The following is a 24,793-nucleotide window of genomic DNA, read 5'->3' as shown; positions in this document are numbered from 1 at the left end:
GGGTGAACTGATGAATTAATACAGCCTATACGCCCAGTGAGTACAAGCATGAGATACTCACAAGTACTGAAAATCTAACGTGAGATTCAGATTTCCCCAGAGCTCAGACAGTGGCTGGAAACGTATTTGTGTATTAAATATAACATTAAATACAAATTGAAGTGGGAATCGAGTATAAGAGCTTCAGTTGGTCGGTGTCGTTGAAGGGAAACGACGATTCTTTGGATTTTCTCGATACTAATGTTGCATTAAAAAGCGCAAAAAGACACAATGGCGATTGATTATACATTGTTTTATTTCATCATTACGGCACGTCGTTGAAGTGGGCCTGCTCATAACTGTGCAAATATGCAGAGCATGTGACGTACACATGCCGGGATGGGAAGTCTCTCATCCAAACATCGATCGGGTATGTTCTGACTCGGAGAGATTTTAATAGAAAATCGTCTTTTCTGCACGTTAACCGGTGAGTCTTTGAATTGAAAGCAGTGGGCGGTGTCAGGATGCAGCACGATGTTAACACTGATGGTTTTCCCCTCAACATGAGGGAACTGTGGTGTTGGACATTGCTGAAAGGAAAACAGAGAAAGCAGTGTCCTCTTCAAACATGCTCATCTCTTTACATGATACACATCTTGTGAAAAGGCACTTTGTGAATCATGACACACACCCACAACAAGGCTCTGGATGATAACCGCTGTTTATAAATTTAGCTCCGCTACATTATTATTGGTCGGCGCCGGTGAGGGCTTGCTCCTCAGCCCCTCGGTGGCACACTTGGACGTCTCCATGAGGAGCAGACGCGGCACGCAAAGAGAAAGCAGGATCGTCTTGTACTCTTTACGGAAGTTTTGATTTAGAAGTCCGTATATGATGGCGTTGAGGCAGCTGTTGAAGTACGCCATGAAGTAGCTCATGACAAAGAGCCACTCGGGAATGTGGGGCGCCACCTGCTCAGGGTTTATGGCCACAGCCAGGCCGATGAGATTCAGCGGAGCCCAGCACACGGCAAACAACACAAACACTATAAACATAGTCAGGAAGTTCCTCACGTCGCTCGCTTTCAGCTTGGTCCTTAGCTCCGGTTTGACCCGATGCTTCACTTGAATCACCAGCACCCATATCCTCATGTAGCAGTAAGACACCACCAGCAGCGGGATCAGGAAGTGGATGATCACCACGGAGATGGTGTAGTACGAGCTGACCGTCTGGGCGAAGGTGCAGGAGTAGATGCGCGGGTCGTACTGCAGCGAGCCCACGAAGAAGTTGGGCACGGTGGCGAGGGCGGTGAGCAGCCAGGTGAGGCCCAGGTAGCAGCAGGTGTTCCTCAGGCTGTACAGCCGGTCGTAGTGGAGGCTGTGGCAGATGTAGCAGTAGCGGTTGATGGCGATGGCCGTGATGTTGAAGATGGAGCCGATGACGCTGAGGCCCATGACGAAGCCGCTGGCCTGGCAGTGCAGGTCGCCCATGGTCCAGTCGTTGTGGAAGATGGCCGTCAGCACCAGGGGGTAAGGGTACAGCGCCACCACCAGGTCGGCCACGGACAGACTCACCACGAAGATGTTGCCTGGAGAAACAGAAGAGGTTTAGATGACAGATAAAAAGTGAAACGCGCTGGTGTATAATTAAAGTGAACAGCTCTCCTCTTTCACATGCTGCTCCGGGTTAAATTCCTTAAAATAAACTGGGTCACTGGAGGCATGACTGCGACTTCCATCGGAGAAGAGCAGCTTCGTTGTGCCCTCTGCCCCTTCGCTGGGCTCTCATTCTGATGAGGCTTTCACCATGTACTCTCCACTGCACTAATCTGGATCGAGGCAAATGTTTTGAACGCTGTGTCGCAAACCCTTTCCTTCTCACTGGACGTGTTTTTTTATAACAACAACTAGAGCCGTGGCCCTGAAGACGGCAGCGGCAGCCTGATGGTCGGTCGATCCACGCCACAGCTATTGGATGGCCCAGAGGATGAGACCCACTGTCATTGGGGATCATCATTTTTGCTTTAGTGCTGCCACAAGGGTCATATATGTGGTTTTGAGTGAAATATTGTGACAAGTGCTGGATTGATTCCTGTGATGTATGCTGTGCCCGACAGAAGCCTCACAGACCAGCAGCAGGGCTGTGCAATGAAAACGTGCTTCACTACATACACCCAGTGGTGGGATGTGACAAAGTACATTTACTCAGTTACTTCACTCTTAATCCACTACATATATCAGCAAATATCAGCACTTTCTATTCCAAATTTTAACAAAGCATTTCTTTACATGTTCACACTACTTAATACTGAACATGTTTAAAAGTAATCAATAAGCAGAGTCAAATTGTTCCATTGATCAAATCAGGTAACATTAGTACGTACTTTCTTTGAAGAAGAAAAGTTGATAATTTAACTTTAACTTGGGAACATTTTTGTCTGTTTATTTGTACTTCAGCCTACCTGAAGGAAATGACAAAATAACTATTAGAATTTTTTTTGTTTCTGACAAGAGGAGGGAAATTGACTTTCCCATGACAACATGCAGAGTTTAAGTTACATCCAAACAACTTCCTGTCCTCCTGGGGTCGGAGCCGATGGCGGTGTGACACTGGTTCGCTTCACAAAACATGAATCATTGAAAATGACGTCTGATATTGTTACAGTGCAGCTGTTCTGGGCGGGGGAGGAGAAGAATAAACCAAGAAATCAAATTTGAATGTTTTCTCAGATAAAGAGATAGATAAGTAGAGCATACACTGGAGTCATTATGCAATCTGATTGGTGTTTCACAAAAAAAGTGCTCCAAGTTTTAAGGGAGAAGTTGTGCAATAAGAGGGTCTAGTGTGTGTGTGTGTTTGTGTGTGTGTGTTCAACATATACAGGTTTGTAATGAAGGAGATTGGTCCAGTTTGCAGCCTTTAAAGCTTTTTAACAATAAGGCATGTTAAACATATGACTGACTCAACCAGCGTATAGCCTGGTTCCCTCGCACGACTACATCACCGCTCACTCTATAAATATAAACACACCTCTTTGTAAACTAATCTGCAAAGGGTGATATGTGATGTGGCCTCATTTTACCGACACTCTGGGTCAGACGCTGGGGTGTTTCCAGGGTGAGTGTAACACAAACTACCTTCTGAGGTTGAGATGGGAGGGCGTGAGGCTCTCGCTCACTCAGACAGCAGCTGAATCAACAGCGGGGATTGGCAGATACGACGGGAGTGGATCTAAAACACATGCTGGACATCAATCCTCGTTATAAACCCCGCTAAACCCCCCCCCCCCCCCCCCCCCCACACACACACACAGCGACAACACAGCTACAATATGTTGTGTAGCAACCGCTCTAATTTTACTCATCTACTCAACCTACTTAGCTTTGTCACTGTGCTGTAGAATATATCAAGCAGCATATATCATAATACCAGAATAGCACTCAGAGCATTTACCCCTTGCCAAGTTCCAACAGTGTCCTTCAACTCAATCAAGGTGCACCGTATTTCACAAACTCAGAGTTATTTATATGTTCATCCAGATCCATGAATTATCCTCCAGGAAATTGGTGAAAACATTTAAAAAGACGCTCTCAGAAACTAAAAAAATAAATAAATATATTCCTCCCCCCTGATCTGGATCCCCACCAAAATTGTATGTGTTCTTCCCTGAGCCATATCGCATCCTCCCACTACGTTTCGTGGTAATCCGTCCAGTAGCGTTTACATAGCTGGCACTACCTCCTGCTAACATTTAATATAGAAATATTTTATTGCTACCTCACTAACAATTTGTATCTTTATTTTAGAAGATGTTGTTTTCACATTTTCTCTTTGATACAGGTATTCACTCAGTTTCCAAATCACTAAACATCTCGAGCCATTTCTCAAGCCTGATGAGATAAAAAAAAAATATATATATAAAAAAAGCTCTCCGTCCTCCAGCCAGCTCAGTGGGCAAATCTGTCAGATTGCATTTGTGATGCTCACTGTCCTCACTGTGTGCATTTGTCATTGTGCAGAGGTTTGATTCCGCGCTGACATCATGTGGCTCGGTGTTATCATGTACGCCGGCCGGCCGGAGCCTGCTCGGGCCTTACAGCTCTCCCTGGCTGAACCGTCGCTCCCCCTTATCGTCAAGAGGATGAGGTAAGTGCTAAAACACCGCTGAGAGGATTGCTGCAAAGTGGCCCAGATGACAGCCTTTGTTTTGTTGGCGTTCATAATTAAAAACATCGGACAAACCATTACCTCTCGCTGTTCAATTAACCAGGTCGGCGGAGCCCGGTGCTCATCACTTGAACTCGCAGCACTCACAGCGATTAATGTTTTAGAGTAAAACTGTCGACCAACAGCGATACTCTCACGCCCGGGTACCAGAATAGAGCCGTGCCCGCTGACATCTCCTGGAGCTATTCTTATCGGGTGTGAGGTGAATAGAGTTTAACCTGGATGCAGATTGGTTACAGGCCACCAGGGACGACTGACATCCAGCCCTTTAACTCCTGTGTCACCACCATCTGATGTTACAGTATTCTCTCGCAAAGCTGTCGGCCGAGTGAAAAACTGCTTCAAATCAACGGACTCTTGCTTTGAAGTGTCCTCCCGAGAGTCGAGCACCCACCTCCCACCCGGATGAAACCAAAATCAAAACCTTTACAGCAGAGAAATTTTCATCTCTGATATTTGTCACCAGAGTCATCAACACCAAACACGAACCACGGCATATTCAAAAAATATGTTCGACAGGAGCTGCCTCTCATCCTCCCTTCCATGAGGATATAAACCTGCACGTGGACATATTTATAGCATGTTCCCTCGTTCCGGCTGAATGAGTAGTATTTGAGGAGTAAAAAGAACATTGTTTGAAAATGAAAAAAACGGGATATGTGGTGGAGCAAGAATAGGCTCCGTAATGAAGATGCGAGTGCAGGAGATAAACAATGAGCGAAGAAGAAAAGAAAAGCCTGCCGGCTCAGTAAATATCCAATATGACAACTGGCATCGCTGTGTGCACAAGTGAATCTCAGGGGCTTACACTGCTCTGTCAAACCCACCATCTCTATCCCACCACTCGTCCTGGAAATGCACCTTTGAAGCAAAGATGAATTCATAAAATCAAAATTTAAAAAAAGAAAACATGTAGGAGGGCTGGCGTCGCTTTAATCCAGCAGCGCGAGGCTTATTACTACAAATGCATATATACCAAATAAGATTACGTTCGACTCAGTCAGTCATGTTATCATAAATAAGCAAGCATAACCTTTCGGCAAGGGCATAACCGCTGATGAATTAGAAGTGACTACTTCATGAACCCACGTTCTGGAGGCCATAGTGGGTTTTTTTCTTCTTTTTCCTAAGAAGTTTAACATTAAACTGACTCAAGCTGCCTTTTGGTGACACAGCCTCCCGTCTGCGAGCCCGGCCAAACTCATGGTCGTCATCATCAAAGAGCGTCCACCTATCAGACCTCACAGAATGTCTGAGAGAGCTTGACCCGCTGGGCCCGACGGACATCGGCCCGTCAATCAATCAGACCACAAGCGACGTCTGCTGCGAGGTTTTCACTTCGGAGGAGCTGAGACGTAAGAGAGCGAAACAGCCTCCGACAGCAGAGCGGGAGGTTGGATGTAATATAAACATGAGATAACATTATCCAGGTGTGGGGTGGTCAGATAATCCTAATCTGATAATATCCTTTACCTCCACACTTCAACCACACGAGAGGGCTGAATGTCAATCCACTTTACTGCTGTCTGGGAGGAAAGAAGACATGTTTAATGTAGTGTGCTAAGTGATATTCCCCGTGGATCTGTGCTGTCAATTTAAATTGGTTTCTGGTTTGACTCACAAATCCACTGACTCAATTATCCCCCCCCCCCCCCCCTACCGCCCCTCTCCTCCTCCTCCTCGTCTGGACACTGCCCGTTTACAGGTTTTATTCATGCCTGTGGAGAGAGACGGCAGATGATGTATGACTTCACAAAACTCACATCCATCCTCCACCTTGCACACCCCAGCCCGACAACCCACAGGTCCTACCACTGGAGGTGCAGTCTATACACACACACACACACAAAGATGGTGACGTCCAGTGTTTCAGGTTGCAGTTAGAATCCATTTGACCAAATCTGTTTTCCTGGCCAACAAAACAGACTGAACAACTGGTCGATCTGTGTGGGTGTTTTCTTTGACATTGTTTTGAAATGCGCCCGACAAATGCGGCCTTCTATGACCGAGAAAAAAAAGCTCCAATGGGTGGATCCATCTCGGCTCAACCTATCCCAGGGTTCATTGTACCTGCACAATGCTTGAGTATCACACTATCAAACTCAACAGAACAGCTAATGGCACACATGTAAAAACCAACCCAGTCTCATCAGAAAACGTTCAATGGCAACGTTGGTCCACTTGGAACGACGTTACCATCTCACAATCTGAGAGGCCAGATTGTGAGATGGTAACATTTAGTCCTCCCATTGTTTTGCATTGGCGTGTTCTCACGTCACGTGACTCTCAAGCTCCCGTCTGCAAAGAGGAAAACATGGCGGAGATTCCCTGTTTTTTCAGATAAAAATATAATTTTGTAACTTAGTTTGGGCATAAAAATACATTCTGACACCATTTCTAGCGAGAAATGTGCTCTTTGCTTCCACAGTCTTCAGCCAGTTCGTGCTTATGATAAATATTTTAATAGTTATCACGCATGTTTTTATCGTTGCTATGACGGTTGCCATGCCACCACGGCGCAGCTTGGTGTTTAAATCACAGTCCCTGCGTGGTGTCCTTCAGTGATCGTGAATGTTATTCATGTTATATAATAGTAATATTTGAGGCTAGATTACATCTCTAATGAGAAGGATCCTGCGAGTCTATTCATACCGAGGCCGGCCCGAGTGCGCGACCGGACCGAGTGCGCGAGCGGACATGACGTGTGGCTGTCGTAAAAACCCTATTTGTAAACAACCAGACCTTTAACTCGGGGCTGCGTTATAAACACGGAGCGCTTGGAAGACCACGATGTCATCTTCCTTCTGTCAGGTAAGTAGTTTATTGTTTTTAAAGATCGTTACGATCTAGGTTTACAGTCCGAGTGCGGAGAGAGTCCGTCAATCCACACTATGGACGCTGTTCATCAGCTAATACGCCATTGTTAGCCACATGCTTCAGGCCACGGTAGCCTGTGCTACCTGGGAGGTGAATACATGGTTGTTGAAACCAGTTCAAGACGCTTAGCTCATCATTGAGGGACGCTACAATATAAATATAAACATGAATTTGATTTATGAATGCTTTAGATTAATAAGGAGTGTATTTGTCTACCATTACTCCACAATATCAGGTCAATTTGGTTTAATGTATAGTATGCACTATGACAATAATGTTTCCATGTTATGGAGTTGCGATTCATTTTATAAAATAATTGCTATGTTCTGTTTTTTAATCAAGAAGGATCCAAGTGAAGCTACAGGAGTTTCATTAACGTCAACAACTTGGACCGAACAGTTTGTTTTGCTTGATGAAGAGCAGGAAGGGCAGCCTGGAGAGAAAGAGAAGCCGGGTTGAGCCCACTATGTGACGCTCAGTCATTTATGTTTATGGTTTTCTATTTCCTGTTTTATTTTGTAGCCCCGCTGTCACTGTCTTGTTTCAGCTTCTCACTTCCTGTCGTTAATTGTCTTCTCAATCCTCATGTGTTTCACCTGGTGTAATTGCCCCGGCCTTCCTGCTTTGTATTTAAGCCTCTGTTTCCCTTTGTCTGGTGTCGGGTTGTACTAGTTGTTTTCTCCCCACGTCGTGAGAAATGGTTTGTTTGTTCCTGCGGTTTCGACCAGCTTCTCCTGCTTCCTCGTTCCTTGTTCTCAGTGCGCCTTGTCGCCAGTGTTACTTTTGTTAGTGTTCTTGTTTTGTTTTTGTCTTGTTAAAGACGTTTTTGTATCTTAAATCCCCTTTTTGTTATAACCTCTGCATCTTGGGTCCATCTCCTCCTTCAAACCGTAACAGAACAACCCGACCAAACTATGGACCCAGCAGAGGTTAGTTTTTTTTAGTTTTCTTTTCTCAAACCCTTTTGAGGGAACCCGCCTGGCTTTTGGTGGACCCCGCAGCCTTCAACAGAGGTCTGCAGTTGGTGGCGGAGGTCGGAGCAGTAACCCCGCATCTTTAAGGCCAGCTCGCAGGCGCCACCCTCCAGCCCCATCCGTTGTCCTGTACGCTGGAAGCGACGGAGTCTTTTGGGGACCCCGCAACCTCAAGGGGTTTCCTCTGGCGGATTGCGGACCTTGGCGAGAGGGGATCCCCAGCAGAAGCCAATCCCTCCAGCAGCAGGCTCACAGGGACCAGCCACCTCCAGTCCCGACTGGGTCGCAGTCCCCTGTTCCGCGCCTGAGGCTCTCAGTCTCGCGTTCTCCGACGCCAGTGGTCCTCACAGCGGCGCCTGCTCCAGCACCTGCTCCAGCACCTGCTCCAGTCGTTGCTCCGCGCCGGAGGCCCCCAGCTGATGTCTCTCGTTCTCCGACGTCAGTGGTCCTCACAGCGGCGTCTGCTCCAGCATCGGCTCCAGTCCCAGCTCCGCGCCGGAGGCTCCAAGCTGATTTCTCTCGTTCTCTGACGTCAGTGGTCCTCACAGCGGCGTCTGCTCCAGCATCGGCTCCAGTGCCTGCTCCGCGCCGGATGCTCTCTGCTGACGTCCTCTGTGTTTCGGCGTCGGAGATCCTCGCGGTGCCAGCTCTGCACCCAGCTCCGCACCCAGCTTCGGTCCCTGCTCCCATGCCTGCTCCGCGCCGGAGGCTCTCGGCTGACGTCCTCTGTGTTTCGGCGTCGGAGATCCTCGCGGTGCCAGCTCTGCACCCAGCTCCGGCCCCTGCTCCTGTGCCGGCTCCGCGCCGGAGGCTCTCGGCTGACGTCCTCTGTGTTTCGGCGTCGGAGATCCTCGCGGTGCCAGCTCTGCACCCAGCTCCGGTCCCTGCTCCCATGCCTGCTCCGCGCCGGAGGCTCTCGGCTGACGTCCTCTGTGTTTCGGCGTCGGAGATCCTCGCTGTGCCGGCTCCGCACACAGCACCTGTGCCTGCTCCGCGCCGGAGGCTCTCGGCTGACGTCCTCTGTGTTTCGGCGTCGGAGATCCTCGCGGTGCCAGCTCTGCACCCAGCTCCGGTCCCTGCTCCTGTGCCTGCTCCGCGCCGGAGGCTCTCGGCAGACGTCCCCTGTGTTTCGGCGTCGGAGATCCTCGCGGTGCCAGCTCCAGTTCTTGCCCCACGTCCAGGGTTGAGGTCGGAGCTCTTGCCCTCTACCCCTGACTGGTCTTCGGTCCACCTGCCTGTGGAGCCCCCGTGCTGGGCTCTGGACCGCCCTCCTGAGCCTCAGAACTCTGTCCCGGAGCGGCCAAGGCGCCGCCCTCCTGAGGAGCTCCCGTGTTTGGCTCCTGACCGGCCTCCAGGTCGTCCAGCTGAGCCCTTGAACTCTGTCCCTGAGCGGCCACGGCACCGCCCCCAAGAGCCTCAGAACTCTGCTCTTGTGCGGCCACAGCGCCGTCCTCCCGAGCCTTTGCGCTCAGCCCCGAAGCGGCCACGGAGCCGTCGGGTTGAGACTATGTACTTTGTCCCTGACCGGCCTCCGGGCCGTCCTCCTGAGGAGCCCCCGTGTTGCGTTCCTGTCCGGCCTCGGGGCCGTCCACCTGAGACATTATGCCAGGTTCCGAAGCGGCCACGGAGCCGTCGGTCCGAGAACCTGGGCACGTCCCGGAGTCCCTCCTCCGGTTCCCCCCTCCTCCCTCCCGATTCGGTGCTCGTTATGGACCGTCTGGGATCCGGTCCTTGAGGGGGGGGGGTACTGTGACGCTCAGTCATTTATGTTTATGGTTTTCTATTTCCTGTTTTATTTTGTAGCCCCGCTGTCACTGTCTTGTTTCAGCTTCTCACTTCCTGTCGTTAATTGTCTTCTCAATCCTCATGTGTTTCACCTGGTGTAATTGCCCCGGTCTTCCTGCTTTGTATTTAAGCCTCTGTTTCCCTTTGTCTGGTGTCGGGTTGTACTAGTTGTTTTCTCCCCACGTCGTGAGAAATGGTTTGTTTGTTCCTGCGGTTTCGACCAGCTTCTCCTGCTTCCTCGTTCCTTGTTCTCAGTGCGCCTTGTCGCCAGTGTTACTTTTGTTAGTGTTCTTGTTTTGTTTTTGTCTTGTTAAAGACGTTTTTGTATCTTAAATCCCCTTTTTGTTATAACCTCTGCATCTTGGGTCCATCTCCTCCTTCAAACCGTAACACACTAACATCATCCACGTACCACGAGGAAGATGAGGGAGAGAAATGATCCTACCATTAAAGAGGTACTTTTAAGTTATATACCAGAAAAAACATTTTATATAATTTGCCAAATATACATTTTTATTAAATCCCCAAAGTACGCTTGCTGAAATACAAGTTAAGTAGAGTAAATTTAAGGAATACATGTGCAAAGTTTTCCTCTGTTATGTATAATGATGACCCCCATCAAACATAATGTTAGCAATCTTTACACCTTTTAATTTATACCGATTATTTCTGTCTACATGTGTGAATTTGCCTTCATTAGTTTCAGAAAAGAGCGATGATGTATCGGTCAGTGGGCGGCAGCACGAGACTCCGCAAACTAGTCTGTAAGCAAAGTAGACGAAGGCATCGAGGTTGCGGCCTGCCATCATTGTTATTTTGCTTAAGGGACTGAATATGTTTCATGTAGAAATATTAGCATTTCCCTTATATCTACCAAAACTGCTTGTTTCAAAGACTGCAGTTTTGTTTTGATCCGATGTGGTGTGCAAATACAACCGTATCTGCAATGGGTTGTGGGGCATTAACATTTGTAACTCTAATTTTGTTTTGACAGACTGTGAAAAGAACGTTGAGAACATCACCACTCTACAGGAAGACACAGTCCAGTAATGGGTGTCAGAAGTTCAGTAGTGAACGACAGGTACTGTGGGAAAATGTGTGTCATTGTTGTACAATGTCCTTTGACTCTGTTTAAACAAGGTCAACACAAAAAGGTTTGATTGTAAAGTGATATTGGTATGAATTCATGTTATTCTCCTCTTCACAAGAAACAAACAATCCAAATTACCTGCAGAACACCCTTGATGGACGCTTCAGCTGCATCGTCAGACTGGTGAGACAGCAAGATGCCAACTTTAATGCCAATTTATTTGTGTAACATTCTGTGACCAAATGTATAGATAACTTTTTGTAGATTGTAAAAATAGATAACCCATTTATTACAAAAAAACTACACTAGAATTACCGCACTGCGTTGTATGACTCCGCTAACCAGTGCAGTGTCCGTCTACATATTTCTACATATTTTCTCTCATATAAATGACACTGTATCTCTTGACAACTGAAACCATAAGATGAGGTCAGTGTGGCCTTGACCTTTTTACTTTAAGACAAATACAAAGTTAGACAATCCGAAAATATGCAGTTATGCCTCCGGCGACTCGCTATTGCAGAGGCATTAAAACCGTAGTGTAGTAGATTGGATTTTATTGGTGTTACATTGGACATCTTGTATGGGTACACCAAAAAATATATTTGGTTTCACATTCTAGATGGCAATAAGCAGTCATAAACTCAGGAAAAATATTTCTGTAGAAAAGAAAGCCTTGTATGTGTGTATGTATACATACACACAAACGCACAATTGAGACTTTTTTGTCTTTTATCATATATTCTCAGGCAGTACTGATGCATTTACTGAGACGGGACGTGAGGGCCTACTCTGCGTGCTCAGAGTTCAAGCCCAGCAGGCTGCAGCGGGCCTGACATATTCTGGAACAGCAGCACAGTCTTTAGATGACTCCTCTGAAGATGAAAACATGGCGAGGTACTTCTCCACTGAAGAACTGTGAGGGCTGTGATTAGCTACACTCTCTTGCTACAATGCTACTCATGCTACTCCCTGGCAGCCTTAGGAAGGCATTAGCTTGCTGTTGGGTAGCTCAGCTACCCAACAGCAAACTAAAACTAAAAATGCTGAAGCTAACAGCTACCGTAGCTGTTAGCTTCAGCATTTTTAGTTTTTAGTGGCCTGTCTGACGTTTATGTTTTAAAAAAAAAAATCAGAGGGAACCATCTTCATAATTTAACACTATGGTTTGTTTGTGTCCTTCAGTTCTTCTCAAGAGAAGCAGTACAGGTGTGCCTCAGCTCCACGCTCCCTCCTGCAGCCTCCGCTCCTGATGCTAACCTCATGTCTCCATCACACCAAGCAGCAGACCTGGATTGACAGACCTTTCTCCAGAGCTGCCCCCTCCCTCTGAAACCCCCCTCTCCAAAACACTATTTGTGTAGTTTTTAAAGTCTTATTTGCATGAGAATTGTTGATCATATAATTTCCAGCAGATGCCTTAATATAATGTTTGTGCACAATAAATGACATTGATCATAACATAATGGTATTTCCTTGCACTTCTACACCATGATATTGTCAGATAAGATGCTGATTACATTAAAGCAGTGAATGCTCTGCTTTAAGCAACATAAACACACAATGATCCAATGGATCTGAAGTAGAATGGGCACATTACATTCTGTAGAGAATGCCTCAGTTATGGAAGTCAGAAAATAACTTTCTTTATCTGAGGTTCCAGTCATTTATAGTCACAGCAAAGCACACAGGTCTGGTTGTCTAAGTGGCTCCCATATCATATTGTTTAAGATGTGTAACATCAAGTTTGTGTTTCAGTGCAAAATTAGCCATTAGTCAAGAGTTCACCTTCTTCTTTACACTAAAATTAGGTGACCCAGATGTTTCACAATGCAATCTGATAAGGTCTTATGAGAAACATTCTTAACATTAAAGAAATCAACACAGAGTATAGCAATAACTGTTTGACTTTAATCCGTAGCTGATAATCAGCGGCCTGACTTATTCAAACACATTAATACTACAAGCTAACAGCTACCACACAGCAAGCTAATGCCTTCCTAAGGCTGCCAGGGAGTAGCATGAGTAGCATGAGTAGCATTGTAGCAAGAGAGTGTAGCTAATCACAGCCCTCACAGTTCTTCATCAGTGGAGAAGTACCTCGCCATGTTTTCATCTTCAGAGGAGTCATCTAAAGACTGTGCTGCTGTTCCAGAATATGTCAGGCCCGCTGCAGCCTGCTGGGCTTGAACTCTGAGCACGCAGAGTAGGCCCTCACGTCCCGTCTCAGTAAATGACTCAGTACTGCCTGAGAATATATGATAAAAGACAAAAAAGTCTCAATTGTGCGTTTGTGTGTATGTATACATACACACATACAAGGCTTTCTTTTCTACAGAAATATTTTTCCTGAGTTTATGACTGCTTATTGCCATCTAGAATGTGAAACCAAATATATTTTTTGGTGTACCCATACAAGATGTCCAATGTAACACCAATAAAATCCAATCTACTACACTACGGTTTTAATGCCTCTGCAATAGCGAGTCGCCGGAGGCATAACTGCATGTTTTCGGATTGTCTAACTTTGTATTTGTCTTAAAGTAAAAAGGTCAAGGCCACACTGACCTCATCTTATGGTTTCAGTTGTCAAGAGATACAGTGTCATTTATATGAGAGAAAATATGTAGAAATATGTAGACGGACACTGCACTGGTTAGCGGAGTCATACAACGCAGTGCGGTAATTCTAGTGTAGTTTTTTTGTAATAAATGGGTTATCTATTTTTACAATCTACAAAAAGTTATCTATACATTTGGTCACAGAATGTTACACAAATAAATTGGCATTAAAGTTGGCATCTTGCTGTCTCACCAGTCTGACGATGCAGCTGAAGCGTTCATCAAGGGTGTTCTGCAGGTAATTTGGATTGTTTGTTTCTTGTGAAGAGGAGAATAACATGAATTCATACCGATATCAGTTTACAATCAAACCTTTTTGTGTTGACCTTGTTTAAACAGAGTCAAAGGACATTGTACAACAATGACACACATTTTCCCACAGTACCTGTCGTTCACTACTGAACTTCTGACACCCATTACTGGACTGTGTCTTCCTGTAGAGTGGTGATGTTCTCAACGTTCTTTTCACAGTCTGTCAAAACAAAATTAGAGTTACAAATGTTAATGCCCCACAACCCATTGCAGATACGGTTGTATTTGCACACCACATCGGATCAAAACAAAACTGCAGTCTGTGAAACAAGCAGTTTTGGTAGATATAAGGGAAATGCTAATATTTCTACATGAAACATATTCAGTCCCTTAAGCAAAATAACAATGATGGCAGGCCGCAACCTCGATGCCTTCGTCTGCTTTGCTTACAGACTAGTTTGCGGAGTCTCGTGCTGCCGCCCACTGACCGATACATCATCGCTCTTTTCTGAAACTAATGAAGGCAAATTCACACATGTAGACAGAAATAAACAGTATAAATTAAAAGGTGTAAATATTGCTAACATTATTTTTGATGGGGGTCATCATTATACATAACAGAGGAAAACTTTGCACATGTATTCCTTAAATTTACTTGCCTTCCTGTGGAAAAAGTTGTTTTCCCAGTTAAACAATCACAGCAGGGAAGCATGATTGATCAAAATTCTTTCAGTGTGATATTAACTTGTATGTCAGCAAGCGTACTTTGGGGATTTAATAAAAATGTATATTTGGCAAATTATATAAAATGTTTTTTCTGGTATATAACTTAAAAGTACCTCTTTAATGGTAGGATCATTTCTCTCCCTCATCTTCCTCGTGGTACGTGGATGATGTTAGTGGGCTCAACCCGGCTTCTCTTTCTCTCCAGGCTGCCCTTCCTGCTCTTCATCAAGCAAAACAAACCGTTCGGTCCAAGTTGTTGACGTTAATGAAACTCCTGTAGCTTCACTTTGATCCTCCTTGATTAAAAAACATAACATAGCAATTATTTTATAAAATGAATCGCAACTCCATAACATGAAAACATTGTCATATTGCATACTATACATTAAACCAAATTGATCTGATATTGTGGAGTAATGGTAGACAAATACACTCCTTATTAATCTAAAGCATTCATAAATCAAATTCATGTTTATATTTATATTGTAGCGTCCCTCAATGATGAGCTAAGCGTCTTGAACTGGTTTTCAACAACCATGTATTCACCTCCCAGGTAGCACAGGCTACCGTGGCCTGAAGCATGTGGCTAACAATGGCGTATTAGCTGATGAACAGCGTCCATAGTGTGGATTGACGGACTCTCTCCGCACTCGGACTGTAAACCTAGATCGTAACGATCTTTAAAAACAATAAACTACTTACCTGACAGAAGGAAGATGACATCGTGGTCTTCCAAGCGCTCCGTGTTTATAACGCAGCCCCGAGTTAAAGGTCTGGTTGTTTACAAATAGGGTTTTTACGACAGCCACACGTCATGTCCGCTCGCGCACTCGGTCCGGTCGCGCACTCGGTCCGGTCCGGTCGCGCACTTGGGCCGGCCTCGGTATGAATAGACTCGCAGGATCCTTCTCATTAGAGATGTAATCTAGCCTCAAATATTACTATTATATAACATGAATAACATTCACGATCACTGAAGGACACCACGCAGGGACGGTGATTTAAACACCACGCTGCGCCGTGGTGGCATGGCAACCGTCATAGCAACGATAAAAACATGCGTGATAACTATTAAAATATTTATCATAAGCACGAACTGGCTGAAGACTGTGGAAGCAAAGAGCACATTTCTCGCTAGAAATGGTGTCAGAATGTATTTTTATGCCCAAACTAAGTTACAAAATTATATTTTTATCTGAAAAAACAGGGAATCTCCGCCATGTTTTCCTCTCCGCAGACGGGAGCTTGAGAGTCATGTGACGTGAGAACACGCCAATGCAAAACAATGGGAGGACTAAATGTTACCATCTCACAATCTGAGAGGCCAGATTGTGAGATGGTAACGTCGTTCCAAGTGGACCAACGTTGCCATTGAACGTTTTCTGATGAGACTGGGTTGGTAAAAACTCAACACAAGGGGCATTAAACTTTCTCATCATGTACAACTTCGGCCCTGCTGCTAGGTAACAGCGATAAGGGCGGGAGAAGCTGGTGATCACAGAAAGTCTTTGAACACCAGACCGTCTCCTTTCAGTTCGGCCTTCGGAGTCAAGGTGATCCACGGAGGATGCGGTCTTTGTGAGACGGGTGGACCACGATCTCCGAAGGAAGCGGCCCCTCAATGCAGACACAGCTCAACACGCACGCAGGCATGTGCACAGTTAGGGTCATTAGTTCATTTTTTCCTCCATCTGATTGCCTTCATCCTTTTCTTTCTCTTTCTATGCGCCTCCCTTCCCCTCTCTTGAGTACATTTTATTTGTGTATTTTTAGTCTAACCCCAGTGGGAAACTCTAGTGTTAACATTGGCGGCCCAACGGTGCCACGCTCTTCCTCTTTTTGAAGGTTCACTGGGTAGATCCTGTTATGTCTGCAAACTGGAGAGAAGCCTGGAACATATGGCTCCCAAACACCCCCCCCCCCCCTTTTTTTATATATATAAAGAAAGTGGAGCACGGACGTATTGTCACTAGATGCCAGCATCTCCAAAATGTGTGCACATGCATGTTTCATTTTGGAGGTTGAGGCAGCGTGCGAGGCGAGCGTGTTGAAGTGAAGCGGAGCAGAAAGGTCTTGGTTCTCTGTGTGTGTTGTGTGTGTGTGTGTGTGTGTGTGTGTGTGTGTGTGTGTGTGTGTGTGTGAGAGAGAGAGAGAGAGAGAGAGAGAGAGAGAGAGGAAGCAAACTAGCAGTCAGAAGAGTGTGTAACAGAGAGAGAGAGAGATGGGATTCTTCTTTTTTCCGTCTGTCTGAAACACCAGATCCTCCCCCAAAAAACAATCTGTTTCTGACTCCTTACCAACTGCAAGTCATATCATGGCTTCTTGTAGAGCCAGAGGTTGTTGTTATATTAAACTACACCTGTCAGCCCTTAACAAAACAATCCATCAATGAGGCCAAAGTACATTCTACTGCTTTCTACTACAGCTGCTCAGTGTTCATCAGCTTCATCCATGATTTCTTTTCGGAAACTCTGTACAATTAAGCATTCATACAAAGTGAACCACACGTATAAATAGCTGGTTAAGAACAGAGAGGAGATTGTTGATAGGCTAACGGCGCCAACAATTTTGGTTACACAACACTTAAAAATTAAACAAAAAAACAATAGCATGAGGATTGAAGGAGTTACAGGTTTGTGCTGCTGACAGGACACAACGGCCACACCACTGCTCATCCAGTCGCTCTCGTGTGACTGGATGAGCCGGTCGGTCCAATTAGAGCAGGGGACCAGTGGCACGAGGTTTGCAATCAGTGCAGTGTCTGTGGTGTGCCAGCATGAGGAAGACTTTTGAACAGGCCATTTACCCCTCGCCTCTTGTTCGAGACCAGTGGACTGTGTCATTTTTCTGCAAACCAGATAATCGAATTATTCTTCTGGTTCCAAAACTTCTGGCCAAACTGCTTCTGGCTGCTGCACACGGGCCCCACATCGGAGCGGTTATGTAATGTACTTCAAATTGTGATTAAAAGCTCATTATTCCGAACACTTGCTGACCTAATCCCGCCGTCTAATTCTGCGTGTTCTCATTAGCATCAAGCTGTGATCACTTTGTTCAGTGTCTTTGCGTCAGTGTAGGGGTTTCCTGACTTCATTGTAACCCCCGGGACCGTTTGATCAACGGAGTGTATACATTCAACATGAGACGTATGGTTCCTGCAGCCCGACCTCGTCCTGCTTCCAGCCAACAGGACAACACATCTCTGTTCTTCTTGGAGAGAGAACGTCATGAGGTCGGATCATACCATCACAGGGAAATTGGACTTGTTCTTATGATATTTTTATGTTTCTTGTGACTGAAGAATAAAATATGCATAATGGCTTCTACCTTGTAAAACATAAACCCTGCAGGGCCCCCGGTTTATGTGTTAGTGCCCCAAATGATTCTTCCTTGTTTTCCACAACAAACAGGCTTTGGCTATCAAAAGATACTATCTGGGTTTTATGGAAAGTAAGAGACACCAACACACGTCACTTGCAAGATACGACTGAAGCCGGCTGAAGATTGTTCGAAGATTGGATTGTGGAGCCGAAACTGTGTGTTTTTAAACATTTCACATTAAATAAATTATTTTCCCTGGACCCTCTATCACAAAGTGCAACACCCTCTCTAAAGCAAATCTAAAAATAATATAACAGCCATAAAAATGTGTGTAACTCAGTGAAACATTAATAAATAAAAAGAGACACATTTTAAAGCTTGAAGTAAAGACGTGTGTAACTTTGGACTGAAGAGTGTTTGGCCGGAACAGCAAAGCAAAGTGCAGGGGTTCATTTTATCACACATAATTTCAACTTTTCATTTGGAAGAGGTAACTGAGATTTTATGCTTTTATGGAAAGTAACATGCACTCACCTTTTGGTAATAAAAACAAAATATCCAAATGTAGTTTATATTTTTCTAACCGTGATGTAATGTGTTGATTATAGCTGTTAATTGTAACAGGAAAACTAAAACCATGATTGACTAAGGATGTTTTCCTCTGCATATCGTGGTTCACATAAAAACTATATTACATTTTCTCACCCAGCTAGTGAAAGGAAAGGATAGAAATTAAGACGAGAAAAAAAATGTTCAGTCAATATCGATACTTCCCATGATAAGTGACACATTATTATTTCTTGCGGTTGTGATATACATAAAACATTTTACAAATCTGAAGCAAAGCATTATGTATTATGTTCCGAAAATATATATTAAAGCTCTCCTAGATAAGTCTGAGCTTCTTCTGGCCCAAATTAAAACTACACTGCAGAAAGAAAACTGTTAATCAAGTGATCGTATACTGAAAGATCTTCTTCAGGAACCTTCACATGCAACACAACAACAAAGTCTGAGGTTGCGTTTGACATCATTTAAAAAAAGTAAAAACCTGCACCAAAGGACATTGAACTACTTCACAAAGCTCCTCTCACCTTGGCAGCTCATGTCACAGCACAAATCCTGGCGTGTGATTTATCTGAGATTAGGAAACCAATGGTGAAGGCGGACGGAGGAAAATGGGAGAGGGGCTGTTATTATTTATGAAGAGATGGGAAGGCAGACAAGGAAGGCTGTGGAGACTCACTGGGACTGGGGGGGTCACTTTTGGCCTGATTGCCAAACAGAGGTCACACGTTATATTACATAATTTGAGTTATGAATGAAGAGGGCAAAGCAGGACATCCCACAAAGACTACTGTGGGTCATCAATGGAACTAATGGTTCCATTGTTTCGATGGACGGAGTCACTTTTAATAGGATTATTTTAGAATAAAAAGACAATCATTCAGATCCATTAGACAGTTACTTAGCTCCTTCTTCCCTATTATATCACCCCAGGCCTGGCTTAAACATTAAAGTCCCCCCCCCCATACGTTATTCTATATGCATCTCTGTGGTTCCATTACAGATCCATCACTTCTTCATCTTTTCCTCCGTCTCTCTCACCTGCATTCCTCAGTTTCTTGTTCCTGTACACGGACAGGATGACGAGGACGTTGCCCAGGATGTCCACCACGATGGTGAAGATCAGCACGCTGGCCAGCGCAGTGGACATTCCCCCGGAGGAAGCGTCAGGTCCGCGGTCGCTCTCATTCCGGGACAAACAGTCCGACGCGTTCGCATCCCTCACCTCCAAATCCATCTCCCCTCAGGGCGCAGCGGCCATCATGCTGGGAGCCCCCGCTGCCCAGCTCGGATGGAAAGTAAAAAATATATATTCACAGAAGCAAAAAAATAAAAGAAGAGCAGAAGGGATGATGTGTTGGAACTTCTTCAGGGACGAGAGCGCACTCCTCCGCCTGTGGAGGACGCGAACCGGCGCTAGCCTGATAATATGATCAGCAGGACATTTTACGCACGCAGGGAAATTGAAGGAGCAAATTGTTTAAGTAAGGGAAGATGCCAGTGGCTCGTGTTTACCCGCCGCCCTCCGTGTGGTCCTCATGAGTGACCATGGTTTCCTGCGCGCTGCTCCATGTCAGCGAGGATGGCTCGTCCAGAAGGCATGTGAGCGCTCTCCTGTGCGTAATGGGAATGAGAGGGTGCGAAGCGAATACACTGAGCAGCCGAGAGCCCCATGCTGGCTTATGTGCACACTAATACAACTACACTGTTATCACCAACAGCCAGATTGATGATTTGAAGCTGTTTAAGAGCTGTAGATAATGTGCAGTCTTTGCGCCCTGAGCCGCGTCTCTGCGCAACTCTCATTAAAAAACAACCTGACTGGATGTGGAGTCGTGGAGAGTCGAGACAGGCAGGATTCTGCAGCCTACCTTGTTTTAATTTGAAGCTTTACAGCAGCAGCCATACATAACTTGCTTTAGTTTCTGACTGAGCTCAACTGACGAGCCTCCCGTGCGCATAGAAATGGCGCCTTCATGTGTCCGGCTGTGACTCTTACAAAGAGTAAAAGACACACACAAGAACAAATGGTTCATATTTTACCACTGATTATAAATCGTGCATTAGTGGTGTTACAAAGAAGTCTACAATGACCCAAGTGGAACGTTTTAAAACATTAACAACTGGCTTTTAAATACTGATTTGCACTATAGAATGTTCTAATTTCTATAAGGAGCTTTTTTTTTATTGAGCCAGCTGCTGTAGTTTCACCCTGTAGACATCTTCTTGACATTATGGATACAACTAATTATCTCTACTATTGATGAATCTGTATATTTTTCCAGATTAACAGATTAACATTATGATCTGTAATGACGCCCCTCACATCTTTCCATATATCCCCGACATCTTCAAATGTCTTGTTTTAACCGAGCAACAATCCATAAAGCCAAAGTTATGACATCTCCAATTGTGTGTTTCCATTGACTTGCTCTGGTCACATACTGTATATTATATATTCTACAGTGTCATGGTTAGGGTCAGCATAGCTCTGTGCTTTGACATGTGAAATTAGCAGATAGCGTTTCAATTATAATCCAAAGAGATGTTCTATAGCTGTCATTTTGTTTATTTGCCATGGCTGCATGTACAGTATATGTCTGCTGTCCAGTTCAACAACAAATTTTAAATCAATCGGTTCAAACCATTCACAAAGAAATGGAATTGAGGCTTTACACTTTACAATTGAACAATAAACCCTCAACTAAAAATAAATAAATAGAAAACACAAATAAAACCAAATGTTTAGAACTTGAAGAGAAAAATAACTCTACATTCTTATTCAACAGCACATCTTTTCTGCTTTTGTTTATTCTGTAAACGCAGATGCTGATGTCTGTAAAAGGCTCATATTGGCAGATTCTTAATCAGTAGAGTGTGGTTATATTTAAATACACACACACACACACACATACACACACACAGACAGACACACTACTGAAAAGAGCTCCAGCGCAACCTCGCCAAAACAATACAAATTTGTGAAATATGACATTAACATTTGGAGCTCTTGGAGAGAATCCAGTTGTTTATGACCAGCTTTTGAAGAACAGTCATGTTTATGTTTCACTGGAAAAAGATTCCATAAACCTCTTCACACCCAAAGGCTGAGCTTTCCGGATGTGGAAGAGAGAGGGTTATGTTGTCGTCCTGACTGAAGAGGGCCAGAAAAGCCCCGAGTATATTTGTAATGATTAATTGTGAAGAGCGGTTTTTGAAAGTTTGAAGTACTGCCTCGTGGTCGTATGCCTCGGCCAACCATGGTTGCAGGGAATATCATCACAGTCTCCCCTTCTGTTCCTGAGTTATGGTCTTGAACAACGGCCATAAAAGTCTTTTTGTAGAACATTATGAAGTCACGTTTAAGACAACCTTTGGGTTATAATGGAAGTTCATCATTGTGTCCAATTCATGTGGGGGGAAAAAACACTGACCTTCACCTTCGAACACCAAACTTCTAGGCAGTTAATTATTGAGGGAACTTTTAGACCAAATTTTTGAAGAAAGTCCCTCGGGTACATGTTCAAGAGAAGAGTTGGGCCTGTCCCCCTCCTGACCACATGGCAACTGTGATATTCAGCCAAGGAGGAACACAATGAGACTCTCCTCTTGTCTGTGCTACAGGGCCGACGTTGTTTCCAAAAACATCCTGAAATTACTAATGTGGATTCATGTCATATTCACACACAAGCAGTAATTTCCGACTGAGCTGTCAGTCAGTGTTATCTGAAAAAACATGAACCACAATCCTTCCTTAACTTTCTCACATACCTCCTCCACAACAGTCCCCTTAAATCCAATGAAGCGGCACCACATTTCACATGTCTGTTCTCTGTGCCTTATTTTGCTCATCAAGAGCCGTGAATAATTCCCTCGTAAAACTGTGAAATGTTCAAAAGCACTGTGTCTCGCAATGTTTAAGAGAGTTAAACAAAAAAATATTCCTGGATCCCTGCCCGAAATTTTATGGGTTCTTTCCAGTTCAAACCACTTCCTCCGATCACATGTCCTGGAACTCTGTTCTGTTGTACTTGTGTAATGTTGCTGACAAACAAACAAACAAACCAACCAACCAACAAACTGTGTAACATGAAATGGTCCTTTGTAATGATGAATATAATAAGATGCATTTATTCATCCCAAACACATGCACAGTCATGCAAAGGCACACTCATGCAGGTAGGGAAATTTAATCTCTGCTTTTGACCCATCTGGTGCAGTACACACAGAGCAGTGAGCAGCCATGTACGGCGCTCGGGGAGCAGATGTTGGGGGAGTAAGGTGCCTTGCTCAGGGGCACTAGACAGGGTAGGGAGACTCTTGGATTTTTGGACAGATCAACCAGAGACCTTCTCTGCCCATAGTCCAAGTTTCTGCCACTAGACCACCGCCTCTCCATAATGGGGCATGTGTCCTGGCTCCTGTCATTAACACAAATAAACAAATAACCACAACCTGCTCAGCACCAACCTGCACAGATACAGACAAAAAATGCACAGTTAATATTTATTTGTTAATTATTGGACTTAATAGCCAAAAACCAAACGGTGTGTTCACTTCCCACTTCCTACTTAAATCCTACTTCCTGTCCAGTAACAGGAAGGCAGGACTTAGCTTCTCCACCTATCAGACAACAGCTGTACACCCTGCAAGGTTGTACAGCATCTTATTTATGTTAAATTTTCCTGAATTTAATTGTACATAATATCTGTATATGCATAAAGTTGTTGATATTGGTTTTATCTATCGTTGTTTTTGTTCAGTGGTAAAATAACTGGTTTTATTAAGAGTGACCCTGCTGCCTTCATTTATCTTTAAGCCAGTAAATCATCTGTAACAGTCGACTACCAAAGATAAACAAACTCTCTCATAGACTGTAAATAAATATGGCAGACCCGTCTCCACTTAGTCCCACTATGCAGAAATTAAATCAACAGCGATCTGGGTATGGAGTCATGCACTCAACCAATCACCAGTCGGACTCAGCTGTCAATCATGACGTTTCACCTCATTTTTTAATGCATCGAATAACTAATTAAAACAAAACTGAAAAATTGGAATATTGAAAAAAAAACATCAGTGTGACATGAACTAATTTAAATAACAGAAACCATCTTTAAAGTTAAAAAATGTCACCTGTTTTTTTACTTTTATTTTGGTCCATGTCCCCTATGTCACATGCATGAGGTGAGGTTTATGACCAAAATGCAGCCAGCCACCAGGAGGCAATCGCAATGCTTTGGCTTCACTTTTGGTGAGTGGTCTGTGATAAAAGGAAATGAGATAACTTACTGTAGACCAACATGTCCCTCAGGGTGGTGCAGAGAGTCTCTGAAGGAGCCTTTGTTGTGGAGCTGCTACAACAAGACAAAGTAAAAATTGTTCCAAAGTCAGTCTTTTTCAATTTGACAACCGAAACCAGAAATAAGAAAATTTCACCCCCAGTGTGCATTGATACTCATGGTGCATGTGACATACAGAACTATAGCTTATGTACATCAGTGGAAAATCAATATCATAGAGATGATCTCTTTTTGTCATTGCTGGTTTACCAATAGTGCAGTGCCTGTTCCAGACCTCTCTGTTTTTAATGGGTTGGTTTTATTGGACTTTGGTGATGATAGATAGATAGATTACTTTATTCATCCCCGAAGGGAAATTAAGTCGTCATAGCAGCCGGTATATTTGAATAAAATAAAATACAATACAACAGAATAAAATAAAAAATATTGAGGTAGAAAGAATAAAAACAGAAACACAAGATAAATAGGTAGATAAGGTGCAGTGGCAAAATGATGGTAATAGTACTGATGATATGATGGTAATGTTATTGTTAGACAGTATATAAAAATAGTACAGTATATATAGTATATAATATAACATAATATATATTTATATATGATAGTAATTATACCAATATAATAGCAGCATTAATAATAATGGCAGCAACAGTATATATAATAATAATAGTAAATATAATAATAATAACATGTACACATGTATAAATATATGTATATAGACTTATATATACAAAGAATATATAAAGAGTATGATATAATATGATATGATATATAGTAGAGGTATAAATATAAGTATTTGACTATACAATAGATAATATAATATACTATGAGTGTAAGAATAAGTAGACAGAGTGTGCAAAAGACAATATTATTGTATAAAATGTAAAATAATATCAATATGGTTTATATTAACACATATCACATATGATGTGAAGTAAGTGTTCTAGTATATGGAGCGGAGTGTTGTACAGGGTACACAGTGCAAGGAGACAGGTATATTTAGTGCAGTTCTGTGATGGTGGCTCTGACAGAGGTAGATGAGTTGTACAGTCTTATTGCGGTTGGGAGGAACGA

At 44.0% G+C, this 24,793-nt stretch overlaps 1 protein-coding gene and 2 long non-coding RNA genes across 5 annotated transcripts; 1 reads left to right on the top strand and 2 right to left on the bottom strand.

Moving 5' to 3' along the window:
* Positions 1 to 414: 414 nt before the first annotated feature.
* Positions 415 to 19,680, bottom strand: mtnr1c (melatonin receptor 1C). The gene is given in 2 exon segments (XM_053429620.1): positions 415 to 1,567; positions 19,461 to 19,680. Coding segments are annotated over 2 exon segments (1,086 nt in total). The 3' UTR covers positions 415 to 701.
* On the top strand, positions 10,246 to 12,313 carry LOC128446525 (uncharacterized). 3 transcript variants are annotated; one of them, XR_008339587.1, is made up of 5 exons: positions 10,246 to 10,297; positions 10,837 to 10,923; positions 11,051 to 11,115; positions 11,682 to 11,829; positions 12,118 to 12,313. It is a non-coding gene; the product is annotated as an uncharacterized LOC128446525 (long non-coding RNA). The 3 variants fall into 3 exon arrangements; XR_008339585.1 differs by lacking the exon at positions 11,051 to 11,115 and having other exon boundaries at positions 10,247 to 10,297; XR_008339586.1 differs by lacking the exon at positions 10,246 to 10,297 and having other exon boundaries at positions 10,516 to 10,923.
* Positions 13,208 to 15,334, bottom strand: LOC128446524 (uncharacterized). Its single transcript, XR_008339584.1, has 4 exons — positions 15,234 to 15,334; positions 14,645 to 14,827; positions 13,939 to 14,025; positions 13,208 to 13,811 (listed from the first exon to the last, which is right to left on the bottom strand). It is a non-coding gene; the product is annotated as an uncharacterized LOC128446524 (long non-coding RNA).
* Positions 19,681 to 24,793: the final 5,113 nt, after the last annotated feature.

The sequence above is a fragment of the Pleuronectes platessa genome, chromosome 8, assembly GCF_947347685.1.
Source record: "Pleuronectes platessa chromosome 8, fPlePla1.1, whole genome shotgun sequence".
Taxonomy (NCBI): Eukaryota; Metazoa; Chordata; class Actinopteri; order Pleuronectiformes; family Pleuronectidae; genus Pleuronectes; species Pleuronectes platessa.
The sequence above is the reverse complement of the archived record's forward strand: the minus strand, read 5'-3'. Positions and strand labels throughout refer to the sequence as shown.